Source organism: Rana temporaria, chromosome 3 (assembly GCF_905171775.1).
Source record: "Rana temporaria chromosome 3, aRanTem1.1, whole genome shotgun sequence".
Classification (NCBI taxonomy): domain Eukaryota; kingdom Metazoa; phylum Chordata; class Amphibia; order Anura; family Ranidae; genus Rana; species Rana temporaria.
The window spans coordinates 160,712,280-160,726,720 of record NC_053491.1 but is presented as its reverse complement, the minus strand read 5'-3'; the positions used below and the strand labels follow the sequence as shown (position 1 = coordinate 160,726,720).

Genomic DNA, 14,441 nt, shown 5'->3' with positions numbered 1-14,441 from the left:
GATATATGCAGATTTGGTAATATTTTACATTATTGATTGATGGGCACTACTGTATATCTCTGTGTTTCCAGCAGTCAGCACTTTCATCATTTTAATCAAGTGATAATTAGTAATTCACACTTAACACATAAGCCTGATGTTGTTCACCTCTTATACGAAACAGATGGAAATACCTGCCTACAAGAATCACAAAACCAGATGTTGTACATTGAGTTTATACAGTTGCATCCTAATTGACAGGGATTATGTACCTAGCTTCATCCGTGAGCAGCACATGGAATGATGTTTAATCTATAATGGTAGTGATCAAACAATGTCATCCATTTCATGGGTATTTAGGAAATTAAGATAGAAGGGAATGTTTATGTTATGGTTACGTTAGTAATATGGATGTTTTGATCAAGGAAATAATTAATTTAAACAGAAGAGCAGTTTATTAGCTAAAAAAGAAAATGAAAAATAAATGTTTTTTTTTTTTTCATACCCCACATTTTTTTTCATAATGACACATTCACCAAATATTCATTGTGCATTTGCTGCATATTCATTAGAAAATATTTTATACAATTTATATAGCACATTCGCTAGGAAGGGTCAAGTGCAAATTCACCAAATCAACTTACATTTGCAACATCTAAAGTTTCCCTCAATATGGAATGGTGTTTAATGTACTATATATCTTCTTTATAGCCAAGCAAAAGTTACAATCAACATACATTGACTAAAAATCTTTACTTACACTGCATACACCAGTCTGATGTAGACAATCATTATTTGTATATGGGATTACAATTATCCCCTATAGAGACACTTTTAGACCCATTGGGATTGCTATATTGGCTTTTTTTCTTTCTTTTTTTTTTGGTATATTGGCTTTCCAATTTGCAAGGGAAGTTTCCTACAGCTTAGTGAATGTGGTGAAAATACACTTTGCAAAGAATACTCAATCACTTGCAGGGAAAATAATAAAAACAGTAGTTGTGCTTATGTGAATGATGAAAATAAGCAGAGTTTCACCTCAATCACTAAGCTAGGAGAAAATTCTCTTGCAAAGTGAATAGCTTTTGTTGCCTTTGGTTAATCACCCCCATTGTTCAAAGAGTTGTTCCTGTGTTATTATATCTTTAGATCTATTTTTAAAAAAAAGCCTATCAGGCATGCAGGCTGGCATCCTGATTGCAAGTAGGTAGTGAGCATAAAGTGTACTGCCATGCCGCACCACCCCAAATTCGCTTCAGCATTAGAAAAGTCTACTAAAGGGGGCCCCACTGGAGCTGGACACTGATGTGTTTCAGGCTTCCTGATAACCCCATGGCCAGGCATAGGTGCCTGCATGAGAGTTTATGTGCAAAGTACCCACCACTTCCTGGTGGTTAGGTAGATTTAAAAAAAAATGTGGTGAACTGGCAAAGGGGCTTTAGCTGGAGAAGAGTTTTAGGAGGGTAGGAACATTGAGGAAGTGACTCCTGGGGCTCCCTACCAAAACCACTGATTGTAAAACCCTATTTTCTAATATGGCAAACGGAACTGGTAAATCTTCTGCCATAATATTTGTAATACCTGAAATGGTGTTAGTGTCAGTAATTTCAAACAGGAAGCCCTAGAGTTCATCTCTTCACCGTTCCGTGTTCCAAGCATTTCTGCATTCCCCAGGCTCAGTTGAGCAGTGAGAAAGTTTTGCCTTTACAGAATGCAGCCAGAGTGACTAAAGAGGAGACCTGGTACCGAACTAGGGGTTCATTGAATGTATTTGTTATCTTTACAACATTAAACTTTATGCTTTTATGTGTTTTTTTTTTACTCTTTATCAAAAACCCTTATGCCAGTTTAGTAGGCCACTTACATACGATAAAGTTTGTAGGTTTATGTATAGCCAAATTATTTATTTATTTTATTTACTTTTGTGTAAACTGTGAAAAGGCTTTTATTACCAGCAGGGTTCGTGCCAGGTTTACTTTCTTAGTTTTTCCTGGTGACCATTGTCAAAGGGACAGAAAGTGATGAGAAATCTTTTTTTTTCCTACTTCCCAGAACATGTTCACATTGCACATCACAGAGATACCCAATGGACAGTTTCTGGGTTGTAGCTTATTTTGAGCAATTCATTTTACCCCAGTAAACCCAGTAAATCCCAGGGCCCAGCTTCTTATATCTATTGGCATGGCTTTAATTAGCAATGTGAATGATGGTTACCAAATAGAGTACAGAATAAAAGATAATAATGACCTGAAATTATGCATTCATTATAACCATCATTAGATTAATATAAAGATACAAACAGGTTTTTTTTCACAGTAAACACCTAATAAAAAAAAGATTATGGCTGAGACCCAATTTTCATATTACATATAATACATACATGTAATTTTATAAAATTATTAGAATGTCAACCTAAATACATCCTGTGTATTCTTATGTTATGTACTATGTACAGTACAATGTACAGCTTGGAGTGAGAAAGATGCAGTCTAGCCATTTCATTCTGCCAGCCATTGCTGCTCTTTTCTTTAAACCGGTAATCTCGAAGTACTATCTCCATTGACAGTGCAGTGCACAGAGTAGCCTACCTCCCTTTTAAAAGCACCTTCTGTGTCAGACATCACAAAAGTTAGGGGACAATGTTCATATCCCCTCTTAATGATTCCTGCTTTCACGGTGATGGCAGAATATTGTGGAAGGCAGATATTTTAGAAGACTGCATATTATTTATTAAAATAAGTAGTCAGTAAACCTATGTTCATATTAAGCCCAATTATTCACATTGGAATACCAGTACTAGATTGGACAATTACATTAAACGTAAAAAAATATTTATTACTATGTTTATTAAAGCATGTAAAAGCAGATAAGCCATCCCCATTGATGGAAGATCCCTTTCTCAAGTGTATCTAAATAGACTAAAGAGATAAAATTATTTTTACAAAGTTTTAATATAATTATGCATTTTAATTTATTCTAATATTATTATTATAATATTTTATAATGAGATGTGTCATTAGAATGAGGTAAAATGTATTAGGCTCCGTACACACGAGGAGACATGTCCGATGAAAATGGTCCGCAGAACGTAGAAGACACCGACGTTCTCAAACACGGAAATGCAATGCTTCCGCGCATGCGTCGAATCAATTTGACGCATGCGCGTGATTTCGGGACGCTGGTTATTTCGGGACGCTTGCTAAGAAACTTTTTTCCGCTGGAAACCTGTCCACTAGGCCGTACACACGGTGGGACATGTCCGCGGAAACTGGTCCGCGGACCAGTTTCAGCGGACATGTTCGACCGTGTGTACGCGGCCTTAGAGTAATTCCATCATTATCATTTAGTAACCTAAGCTATCATTTTAATAATAACAAAAAAACTATAATAATTTTGTATTAATTTAGGGCTTATTTATAAATGGGCAAAACCATTTTGCATGTCAGCTTACTAGTAAAAGCTTATTCAGAAGTGTAGTTTTTTTTTTTTTATTGTAGCCTACACAACATTTATATAACTAAGTGCTTCTAATATTTCAGGAAATGCTTTCAGACTGCCCACTTTTACTTGGAGGATAGCACATCACCACGGGTCATTTCCAGCCCTCCAGCTCCAGTATTTCCTGTTTCAGGTAGGAGTTCTGATATAGTGTACTACTTTGTTTTTCTTGTGTAAAACTGTATATTGCTTTGTATTGATTTTCTAAATGTACATAAGCTGAAGAGGGGTAAGGGATTTTGGTATAGCATGACCACTTGTATATCTTGCAGCACAACCTCCATATATCAGATTCCTCAGAAGATGTGACTGTTTATAAAAAAAATATACACTGAATATAAATAGCATATCAAGCTCTATCCTTTGTAGCAGAATGTCTGTGTGAGATAAAATATACCTGAAATCTTACATTGTACACAAAAGAAGTAGATCTGTTCTAAAATAAGACGTTTTTAAATATGCAGCTACCAATTATTTACTGAACAGAGAGGTTGTTTCTGACTTTTAAACTGTATACAGTGTATGTGTGAATGACTTTAGACACATCTTACACAACTCCTGTAGTTCTAAAGCAAAACTGGCCTACAAGGCCTATCACATTAATGTTCTAAATCAAAATATATCCATACAAGCATTTGACAGTTATCTGTGTGCATAATATTGTTTTCATAAAATTATCCAGTACTTTTTCAAGCTCCATTATTGTGGCTGTAAAGAACCCTTCTTAGCAGAAGGCAACATGTTTTCCTTATGTACAGCTGATATCACCTTGTCCTGTGTGCAGTTGAGAAAATGTAGGGTAGCTTTTTCTTTTACTGCCCTAGGATTAAGGGCATTACAAAAGATAATGCACCTCCGCTGCATTATTTTCATAGGGACCCCTGGCAACCTCTCTCTGTGTCAACTGGAAGTGCCACCTGGGACAATAGTGTAATTGATGATAACATATATTCCTAAATCAAGGACAGGTAGCAAGAGGGCTCCCAGCATAGTCAGTACACTATTACCAGTACTGTTGATAGAAGTTGAAGGCAAGAGCAGTAGCCAGGCCTTGAAATTCTTTAAACTGTGGTTCTATTGCAGAAATACAAATATTAGCTGTCTTGTCAGGTTTTAGCTGAATAAACCGTTTCAGGAAGTCTGTATGAAGCATATACATTTACTTTTAAAGTGTAGTATGAATGAGCAGAAGCTCTAATAGCAATAAATCCACACTCAAGGAAAAGTTAGAGCAAGGCAGGGTTGTGACTATCAACACCTACACCACAATCCCACAGACTCCTCTTGTGTATCTACAGTCATCTCTTATTGATTGGAGACTCTACAGGGGATCAGGATTGTCCTGGACTGCAACGACCCCTTAATAATACAGTCTTCGATCTGTATTATCTTTACATGTACAAAGGTTTTCTATTTACAGAATATAAGCCATCAACAACTTCCATAGTGGAGCTCCTTCTCCCATCCCAAGGCTCGAACTCCTATGACTATAGTACACTGCTTCCTTAGATACAGTATATAGTATTTATACATACATTATCTCACAAAAGTGAGTACACGCCTCACATTTTTGTAAATATTTTATTATATCTTTTCATGTGACTAGACTGAAATTACACTTTGCTACAATGTAAAATGCTTGTATAACAGTGTAAATTTGCTGTCCCCTCAAAAGAACTCAACACACAGCCATTAATGTGTAAACCGCTGGCAACAAAAGTGAGTATGCGAAAATGTCCAAATTGGGTCCAATTAGCCATTTTCGCTCCCCGGTGTCATGTGACTCATTAGTGTTACAAGGTCTCTGGTGTGAATGGAATCAGGTGTGTTAAATTTGGTGTTATTGCTCTCACTCTCTCATACTGGTCACTGGAAGTTCAACATGGCACCTCATGACAAAAACTCTCTGAGGATCTGAAAAAAATAATTGTTGCTCTCAAGATAGCATAGGCTTTAAGACGATTGCCAAGACCCTGAAACTGCACTGCAGCACAGTGGCCAAGACCATACAGCGGTTTAACAGGACAGGTTCCACGCAGAACAGGCCTTGTCATGGTCGACCAAAGAAGTTGTGTGCATGTGCTTAGCATCATATCCAGAGGTTGTCTTTGGGAAATAGATGTATGACTGCTGCCAGGGTTGCTGCAAAGGTTGAAGGGGTGGGTGGTCAGCCTGTCAGTGCTCAGACCATACACTGCACACTGCATCAAATTGGTCTGCATGGCTGTCATCCTAGAAGGAAGCCTCCTCTAAAAATGATGCACAAGAAAGCCCGCAAACAGTTTGCTGAAGACAAGCAAACTAAGTACATTGATTACTGGAACCATTTCTTGTGGTCTGATGAGATAAGGATACACTTATTTGGTTTAGATTAGGGTTGTCCCGATACCACTTTTTTGAGACCGAATACAAGTACCGATACTTTTTTTCAAGTACTCGCCGATACCGAATACCGATACTTTTTTTAAATGTCATGTGACAGTATTTTTTTTTTTTTCACTATTTTTTTTTTTTTTTTTTACAGTGATTTTTTTATTTATTTATTTTTTAGGGGGGGTGAATTGTCAGTGTGTTTTTTTTTTATTTATTTTTTTACATTTTATTTTTATTTATTTTTTAATATTTATTGCAATTTTTTTTTTTTAATCAGCCCTGTTGGGGGGCTTTGGTGAGATTTCAGGGGTCTTAACAGACCTCTGGCATCTCCCCTTTAAGACAGAGAAAGGGACTGGGGAAACAGATTCCCCAGTCCCTTTCTCAGCTCCATTCATAAACTGAAGCATCGTAAACACAGGAGGTTACGATGCTCAGTTATATGAATGGACAGAGTCGGTGACCACCGACTCTGTTCATTCAGAAATGGTAGGAGCCGGGCTTAGCGGCTCCTACCTCCGCTCTCCCCCCTGACAGATTGAGGGGGGAGAGCGGCACTGCAAAAAAAACTGCACGGACTGACGGAGAGATGCACGGACGGACGGACGGGGGGGGGAAGGAGGAAATAACTGCACGGACAGACGGGGGGGGGGGGGGAGGAGGAAAGAACTGCACGGACGGACGGGGGGGGAAGGAGGAAAGAACTGCACGGACGGACGGACGGACGGGGGGAAGGAGGAAAGAACTGCACGGATGGACGGGGGGGGGGAAGGAGGAAAGAACTGCACGGACGGACAGGGAAGGAGGAAAGAACTGCACGGACGGGGGCGGGGGAAGGAGGAAAGAACTGCACGGACGGGGGGGGGGGGCGGGGAGAGAACGACACGGACGGGGGAAGGGAAGGAGAGAGAGCGGCACGGACGGACGGGGGGAGGAGAGAGAACGGCACTAACGGACAGGGGGAGGTGAGAGAGCAGCACGGACAGGGGAAGTCAACAGCACGGGGGGAGAGAAGATTTGCAACTCCCCTGCCTGCCCGCCCAAGTATCGGGTGAAGCATCGGGAGCATTTCCCCGAGTACAAGTACTTGGGAAATGCTCGGTATCGGTCCCGATACCGATACTAGTATCGGTATCGGGACATCCCTAGTTTAGATGATGTCAAGCGTGTGTGGGGGCAACCAGGTGAGGAGTACAAAGACAAGTGTGTCTTGCCTACAGTAAAGCATGGTGGTGGAAGTGTCATGGTGTGTGGCTGCATGAGTGCTGCCGGCAATGAGGAACTTCAGTTCATTGAGGGAACCATGAATGCCAAAATTTACTGTGACATACTGAAGCTGAGCATGATCCTCTCACTTCGAAGACTGGGCCACAGGGCAGTATTCCAGCATGATAACAACCCCAAACACACCTCCAAGATGACCACTGCCTTGCTAAAGAAGCTGAGGGTAAAGGTGATGGACTGGCCAAGCATTTTTTCCAGACCTAAACCCTATTGAGCATCTGTGGGGCATCCTCAAATGGAAGGTGGAGGAGTGCAAGGTCTCTAACATCCACCAGCTCTATGATGTTGTCATGGAGGAGTGAAAGAGGACTCCAGTGGCAACCTGTGAAGCTCTGGTGAACTCTATGCCCAAGAGGGTTGAGACAGTGTGGGAAAATAATGGTTGCCACACAAAGTATTGACACTTTGGGCCCAATTTGGCCATTTTTACTTAGGGGTGTACACACTTTTGTTGCCAGTGGTTTAGTCATTAATTGCTGTGTGTTGAGTTATTTTGAGGGGACAGCAAATTGACACTGTTATACAAGCTGTATAGTATATAGAGCATCATTGTTACCAAGATCTAGGTGCTTAACCTTACATTTTTCAGTGTTAATCTGCAATTTAACAGTGCAGTGCAGCCTGACTCAACCTATTGAAGTCCCAAAAAGGAAACTAATGCAGCCATCACATCTAAAAAAAAATGGTAAGCTGCAATATAATACATGTTTGATTTCAAGAACAAGTCTCAGCCACGGCACACCATGCAAGCCCGGCGTGTAATAGGTGATAACAACCTTGGTCTAACTCCATCTAGGCTACGCCCCCAACATGTTTTTCTCTACCCATGGGGCTTAGTCATGGAACTCCATTTATGTAGCGCAACCCCAGCAGGAGCCACTTGGTAATATGGGTTCTCTGAACAGTGCCTTGACTCCAAGAACAACATCGTCCAATCTGAAACACCTGATTGAATGAAATTTACTGCAAGCACTTATAAGAACACAAGTGTAAATACATTTTACTTGGTTGTGAATTAGTGCCAGGAAATTGACACAAGACAATTTAGAAGTAAATTTACTCAATAGGGTTGATTTACTAAAACCGGAGATGACAAAATCTGCTGCAGTTGGGCATGGCAGCTTCTAATTTAAATTTATTCAGCTTTGATCAAAGAAAACCTGGAAGCAGATTGGTTTCTATTCAGAGCAACACCAGATAGTGCACTGTCCAGTTTCAGTAAATCAACCCCAATGTATTGGTACGGGTTTGAATAAATGGTGGTTTGAGCATAAAATAACACACAAAGATATGGTAAGACACAGTCCACTAGACAATATAATCACTATAATAAGGTAACATACAACAGAGTTCTGTACCATAAAACTGGGAATAACTCATGAATCAGCAGTCAGAAAAAAAAAGTTGCATATAATCATTAACTGCAATGTGAATATTAATACTATAATTGGTCTAGAATGCACTATAGAAGAATGGCTAGGGTATGGTGCAATGACCCATGAGAGGAATAAGCAGCAGATGAAGCTGTCTTTGTAGCAGCTGTAAAGGGACAGTCTTTAGTCCTAACTCTTCTGCCGGCTAGCGGTGGGGGCCAGTTTTATCGTTGGTGCATGTGAGGATAGTCCCAGTCAAGCCTATAAGGCTACTATATAGCTGTATGGGCAGTTACTAAACGGCGCAGTCTCTCTAGCAGCAGATAGTAAATCCCCTCACAGACACCAATCCCAGAAATATTGTCCCATTGATATTGCAGCTCACCATGCGTTTAAACACAGAGATTAGGCCGTTCTCTGCTCTGCGCCCAGGTGACTCTGGCTGTTGCGCCCCCCCCCCCCTGAATTCAGCACTTCAGATCTTGCTCAGACCAATGATGGTGCACACTGTACAGTGATATGCACTCTCCGATCTTCCTCACAGCAAGAAGAATCTGTGTCATGTACTGGGAAAATGCAGCTCTTTCTCCTCCTCCTCCTCCTCGCAATCTCTTTCTAGGAAATGCAGTTCAAAGGCTCCAATTAATGTATAGTTTATTTCCTCTAGACTACAGTTCCCACAGTGCAGTGCAGCCTGACTGAGTCTATTGAATTCTTCCTGCTCAGCACCACAAGGCAGCAGCTACAGAGAGCAGCTGAAGCCCCTTTCTCTCCATTCTTAGCCAAGCACATTTATAATGCAAACGCCTGTTCACTAAAAGGCCAGCACTATAGCATGATGAAGGTGTCCTATGTAGCATTTTCTTTGCTGCTAACAGCATAACTGCTGATAATCCAAGTCAATGAGAGTGCTAAATAAACACATTGAAAACACCCACAAAGTGTTTCTTCAGCGTTATCTGTTATATTCCCATCTCCTTGCTTTTAGTTGACCCAGGAATTTCAGGTATATCCCAAGATATACCCTAGCATCCTTGAACTCACACAGTGGCCCCATGTTGCTCCCAGACTAATAGGGACATTTTTGGGGAAAAAATCTTATGCCACGTACACACGATCGGATTTTCCGTCAGAAAAACCTTGGATGTTTTTTCCGACGGAATTACGCTCAAGCTTGGGTTTCATACACACGGTCACACAAAAATTCTCTGAACTTTTCACCGTCAAGAACGCGGTGACGGTCAACACTACGACGAGCCGAGAAAATGAAGTTCAGTGCTTCCGAGCATGCATCGAATTGTTTCTGAGCATGCGTCTGAACTTTGCTCGTCGGAATTGCTACAGACGATCAGATTTTCCGATATAATTTTTTTCCATCGGAAAATTTGAGAACCAGCTCTCAATCTTTTGTTGGCGGAAAATTCCGACAGCAAAAGTCAGATGGAGCCTACACACGGTTGGAATTTCTGTTCAAAAGCTCACATCAGACTTTTTCTGTCGGCATTTCCGATCGTGTGTACGGGGAATTAGAGTCCTCTCTAAACCAATAAACCATTTGAGACCTGCAACCTGTCTCTTTTGCCATTTATATCCTGCATACATGTAGCATTTCCCTTCAAGACAATCATTTGCAAGTTGCATAGTGTGCCTAATACCCTGTGGCTTTTCACAGCTAAAATAAATTAACCACAACCTCTTGTATGCTCTTTTGAGAGGGACACCGCATGGTCAAAGAATGTAACGGGGTTATACTTCAATGCCTGCTATAACTGCCGGGTGCAGTATTGGGCAAACAATTTTAATTAACAGTCATGACTATTGCTCCTTTGTAATAGGTGTCTTGGCAAAGACATATACTGTATTTAGAAATAGTATCCATGAAGCTGTTATCATGTGATGAGAAAAGTGTGCTCCAGAGACAGGTTTATGTGACATAATCAGTGTGTCGTTTTGTTTGGTTGTTTTTTTTTTTTTTTTTTTCAAGTAAATGACTAGTGTCAAAGACATATTGGCTAAAACAGCATCTAATTTATACCTGAGGCTTCCATTACATCTGAGCAGAAGCACTGTTCAATTGGCACCTGGGGTCAAGTCAGCTGTCAGGTACTAAATGTGGCAGCTGTCACTGTCATCACTAAATCCAGCTGCTTGGTAAATCATTGCTTGAGACTATTATATTGTAAGGCGAAATAAACAGAAATAATATAATTCAGTCCAAAGTATGACAAAAGGAATGCTAGAACTATTATAAACTGAACCCCCTCTATTGTACAATTTGTTCTTTAGAATAATTACATTTACATTGGTATTTGGATGTGTGTGCTCTAAAATAAATTCATTGTTTTCCTGTCCTGTCATACTTTTAGTTCATACAATTTTGGACAGGGCTGGTCCTTTACAGAGTTTGTACCTTTATCCCGCACTTCTACACACACTTCCACTGCAGTAAAACAAAGCTGATGTTTTCATATTCTCTATACACATATGCAGTGAAATATACAGCATGTAGTCCAAAATACATAGCACGATACAGGCAGGGTCATATTCAGGCATTGTGCCTTAAACATTTACCCCCTTCTGTGTAAGTTCTAGCCCTTGTGTTTTTTTTTTTTTTTTTGTAGAACCTAATCCTAAAATATTGGAGGCAGTATGTTGTCTACTATATGCAGAGCTAATTTTTAACTGAACAGACTCCTCTCAACATTCCAATCATTATCCATTTCAATTTTAACCTTCATTTCTTTTGGTGAATTTAGCTACACATATTCTGAAGTGGCTAGAAGAGGGAAACGTTTTTATGGTCTAAATTTTGAGGCTTGGTGCTGTTTTTACAAAAAAGAAGGCAGAAAACATCAACTGGAAAGCTTACTGTATATACATGTGTACTTTATTACAAAAATAAACAATAATAGGCATGCATAACACCATAAAAAAATATATCCCCAATGAAAAGTATTGGCTCCCAAACCTGAGTCACACTCCCTGAGACACATCGCTTACACCTTATACCAAAACCTACAAAAATAAGGATTGTTAGAGCACTCCGTCTGCACTTAAGCTAGCTATAGTTGGATCGAAATTGGCATAAAAAGGCTGGGACTGGCCGTTTCTGTTGACTTCTTATGAACAAGCTTGTTGGACAATTTTGCTTCAGTCAGCTTATGCAGCCTATCATATTCTAGCATCGGAGTCAGCAAGGAGGACTCTTGTATCCACATTAAACATGTGGAAGAAGGGATTTGTTCAGTTTTTGCTAAATGAAAAAAATGAGCCATATATGTCCAGCTTAAGTCTTTTAGGCTGTACAATATACAGGTCAGTGTACATAAATTGCTGTGTCTGAGAATACTTGCAGTGCTAAATGTGATACGCATCCTATAATCTACTGATTGATCATCCTTGTAAAGTTGGGTTTATGCGAGTAGAATTAGTACTGTTTAAAATTGTTGGTTGTAAGACATTGGACCAGATTCAGATAGATCAGCGGATCTTTAGATCCGAGTAATCTATCTGATTTAAGATCCGCCGCCGCAAGTTTTAGAGGCAAGTGGGTAATTCACAAAACACTTACCTCAAAACTTGCGTCCAGCGCTTTTGTGAATCGATGTACGCAAACGACGTAGAAAAAAAAAAATTGACGCGGGAACGACGGCCATACTTAACATTGGCTGCGCCTCATAGAAGCAGGGGAAAGTATACGCTGGGAAAACGCTTACGTAAACGACGTAAAGTGACTGTGTCTGGCCCGCGTACGTTCGTGAATTGGCGTATCTCGCTGATTTACATATTCTCGCCGTAAATCAGCGAGAACGCCCCCAGCGGCCATTTTTAAATTGCAGTTAAGATCCGACGGTGTAACACAGTTACACCTGTCGGATCTTAGGCATATCTATGCGCAACTGATTCTATGAATCAGTCGCATAGATACGACCGGCCTAACTCTGAGATACGACGGTGTATCAGGAGATACGACGGTGTATCAGGAGATACGACGGTGTATCAGGAGATACACCGTCATATCTCTCTCTGAATCTGGCCCTGTATGTTCATTTTTCGAATTGCTAGTGGGTTTACGAATGAGAGTGGTGAGACAATTTGAAGGAACAGAATGGAAATTTTTTATCATAGGTATCAATTTCTAACAGTGTAAGTGGCTTTAATTTTGTAAAGTCCATTTATTTCAAAACTGTTCAAAAGCAAATTACATCTTGAACTACTTGAACTCATTTACTGATCATTCAAATGTTCTGAGAATTTTCAAACACAATTTCCTAAGAATTTGTTGTACAATATTTATTTGAAGTTCTACTCGTGAACACCCAGTTTTAGAAACATCTAGCACACACAAGCAAAAAAAAGCAGGCTAGTTAAAGCAACATTGCAAAGCTTGACATTTCATATGGTCTTACATAAAAAGTGACAGCAGAAAGCAGCCACATCACTATTAAAAGGCCTACAAACCAGCAAAGGATCACTCAAGGATATCTACCTTTCACTTTAGGTCCACCTTACACAAGTAGAACAAGATTGACTGAGATACCAAAACTCATGGAGGCCATCCAAAGTGTAAGCAGGTTGGCCAGGCTTAATGGCATCACTCACTGTGTGCAGTCCTCCTCCAAGCTGCTGCTTGCATTGTTGTGTGAGCCACTGGAGGCACTGGTGACATCTTCCCTGAGTATATCAGGGTGCAATAAATATGAGCCACAAGTCACCTGTACAGCAAGACATTTCATCCCCAATTATACAGACATTGTGACAATGTGACAATCAAAAGCACCATATCCGTATGCCCACATTTAAAGGTGCATACTTAAAAAGGAATCTTTCTCCATTATGTCAGTATGACAAAGTTAAGCCAAACATATTTTACGTATTCACCAAATTCCCAGATTATTACTCAGGGGCCAACTCTGCCACCTAGTTATATAAACGTCAAGCCTAGTATTGTGTAACAGCTAAGCAGGCACCATCACTAAATTAAAACACAACCCTCCAGGGGAAATAAAACAAATCCTACAAGGTGGACAGGAAAATGTGTATTAAATGGACAATATACAGTGTGTCAGCCATAGTGAGAGCAACCTCATAATAAAACACAGAATTTTACCTTTATTCAAGCTTTCTGGGTCCAGGGTCCACATCCAAATTCTTCCTAAAAATGTCTTGATCAAAACCACCTTGTCTACTTCTACTTGAACTGGAATCTTAATGATGGCAATATTTTCTTCATGGTTGTATCTGTTATGCGTACTTGCTTCAGTTTAATAAAAACTTTTACTGATTTAAAAAAAAAACTGAGGACCAATTCAGGTGATAAATTCCCTTGACCTTTAGGTATTAGGGGTTGAACTGTAATACTTTTCAGATTTCTGTGCGAGCTGGCTAGTAGGCCCTTTAGATGTCATGTAAATATTCACCTATCCTATCACGCAACTTTCACTTAGTCTTTCAAACACATTATTTGCCACATGGGCAACTAATCAAATTCCCCTTGAAGTCTTGCAGGTTATGAAAGATTTTATTTCAAAGGAGAAGGATCCATCCAAATTTTTTAACATAATTGGCTTTTATTTAGCCAAAGTGTTTATTGGGTCACAGCTGTGAACCAATAGGCTGTACTGGAACAGTCTATCTGTTTTACAAGCTGCTTCATGGTTTCCAACTGTGAATCTATATATTGCTTAAGTCTAGCCTATCTGTTCTACATGTTGCTTCATGGTCCCCAGCCATGAACCTATAGACTGTTCCAGTCTAGCTTATCTGTTTTACAAACTGCTTCATGGTCCCAAGCTGTGAACCTTTAGACTGTTCCAGCACAGCCTATCTGTTCGACAAGCTGTTTCATGGTTACCAAGTGTGAACCTATAGGCAATTCCAGTCTAGCCTATCTGTTCTACAAGTTTCTTCATGGTCCCCAGCCATGAACCTATA

General features: G+C 40.0%; 1 protein-coding gene across 1 annotated transcript in view; it reads left to right on the top strand.

Annotated features, from left to right (window-relative positions):
• PTPRZ1 (protein tyrosine phosphatase receptor type Z1) overlaps positions 1-14,441 on the top strand; it is a 291,887-nt gene that overhangs the window by 219,156 nt on the left and 58,290 nt on the right. Inside the window, 1 exon segment of the mRNA XM_040343736.1 lies at positions 3,519-3,610. Within this exon segment, the coding sequence (XP_040199670.1) occupies positions 3,519-3,610 (92 nt within the window).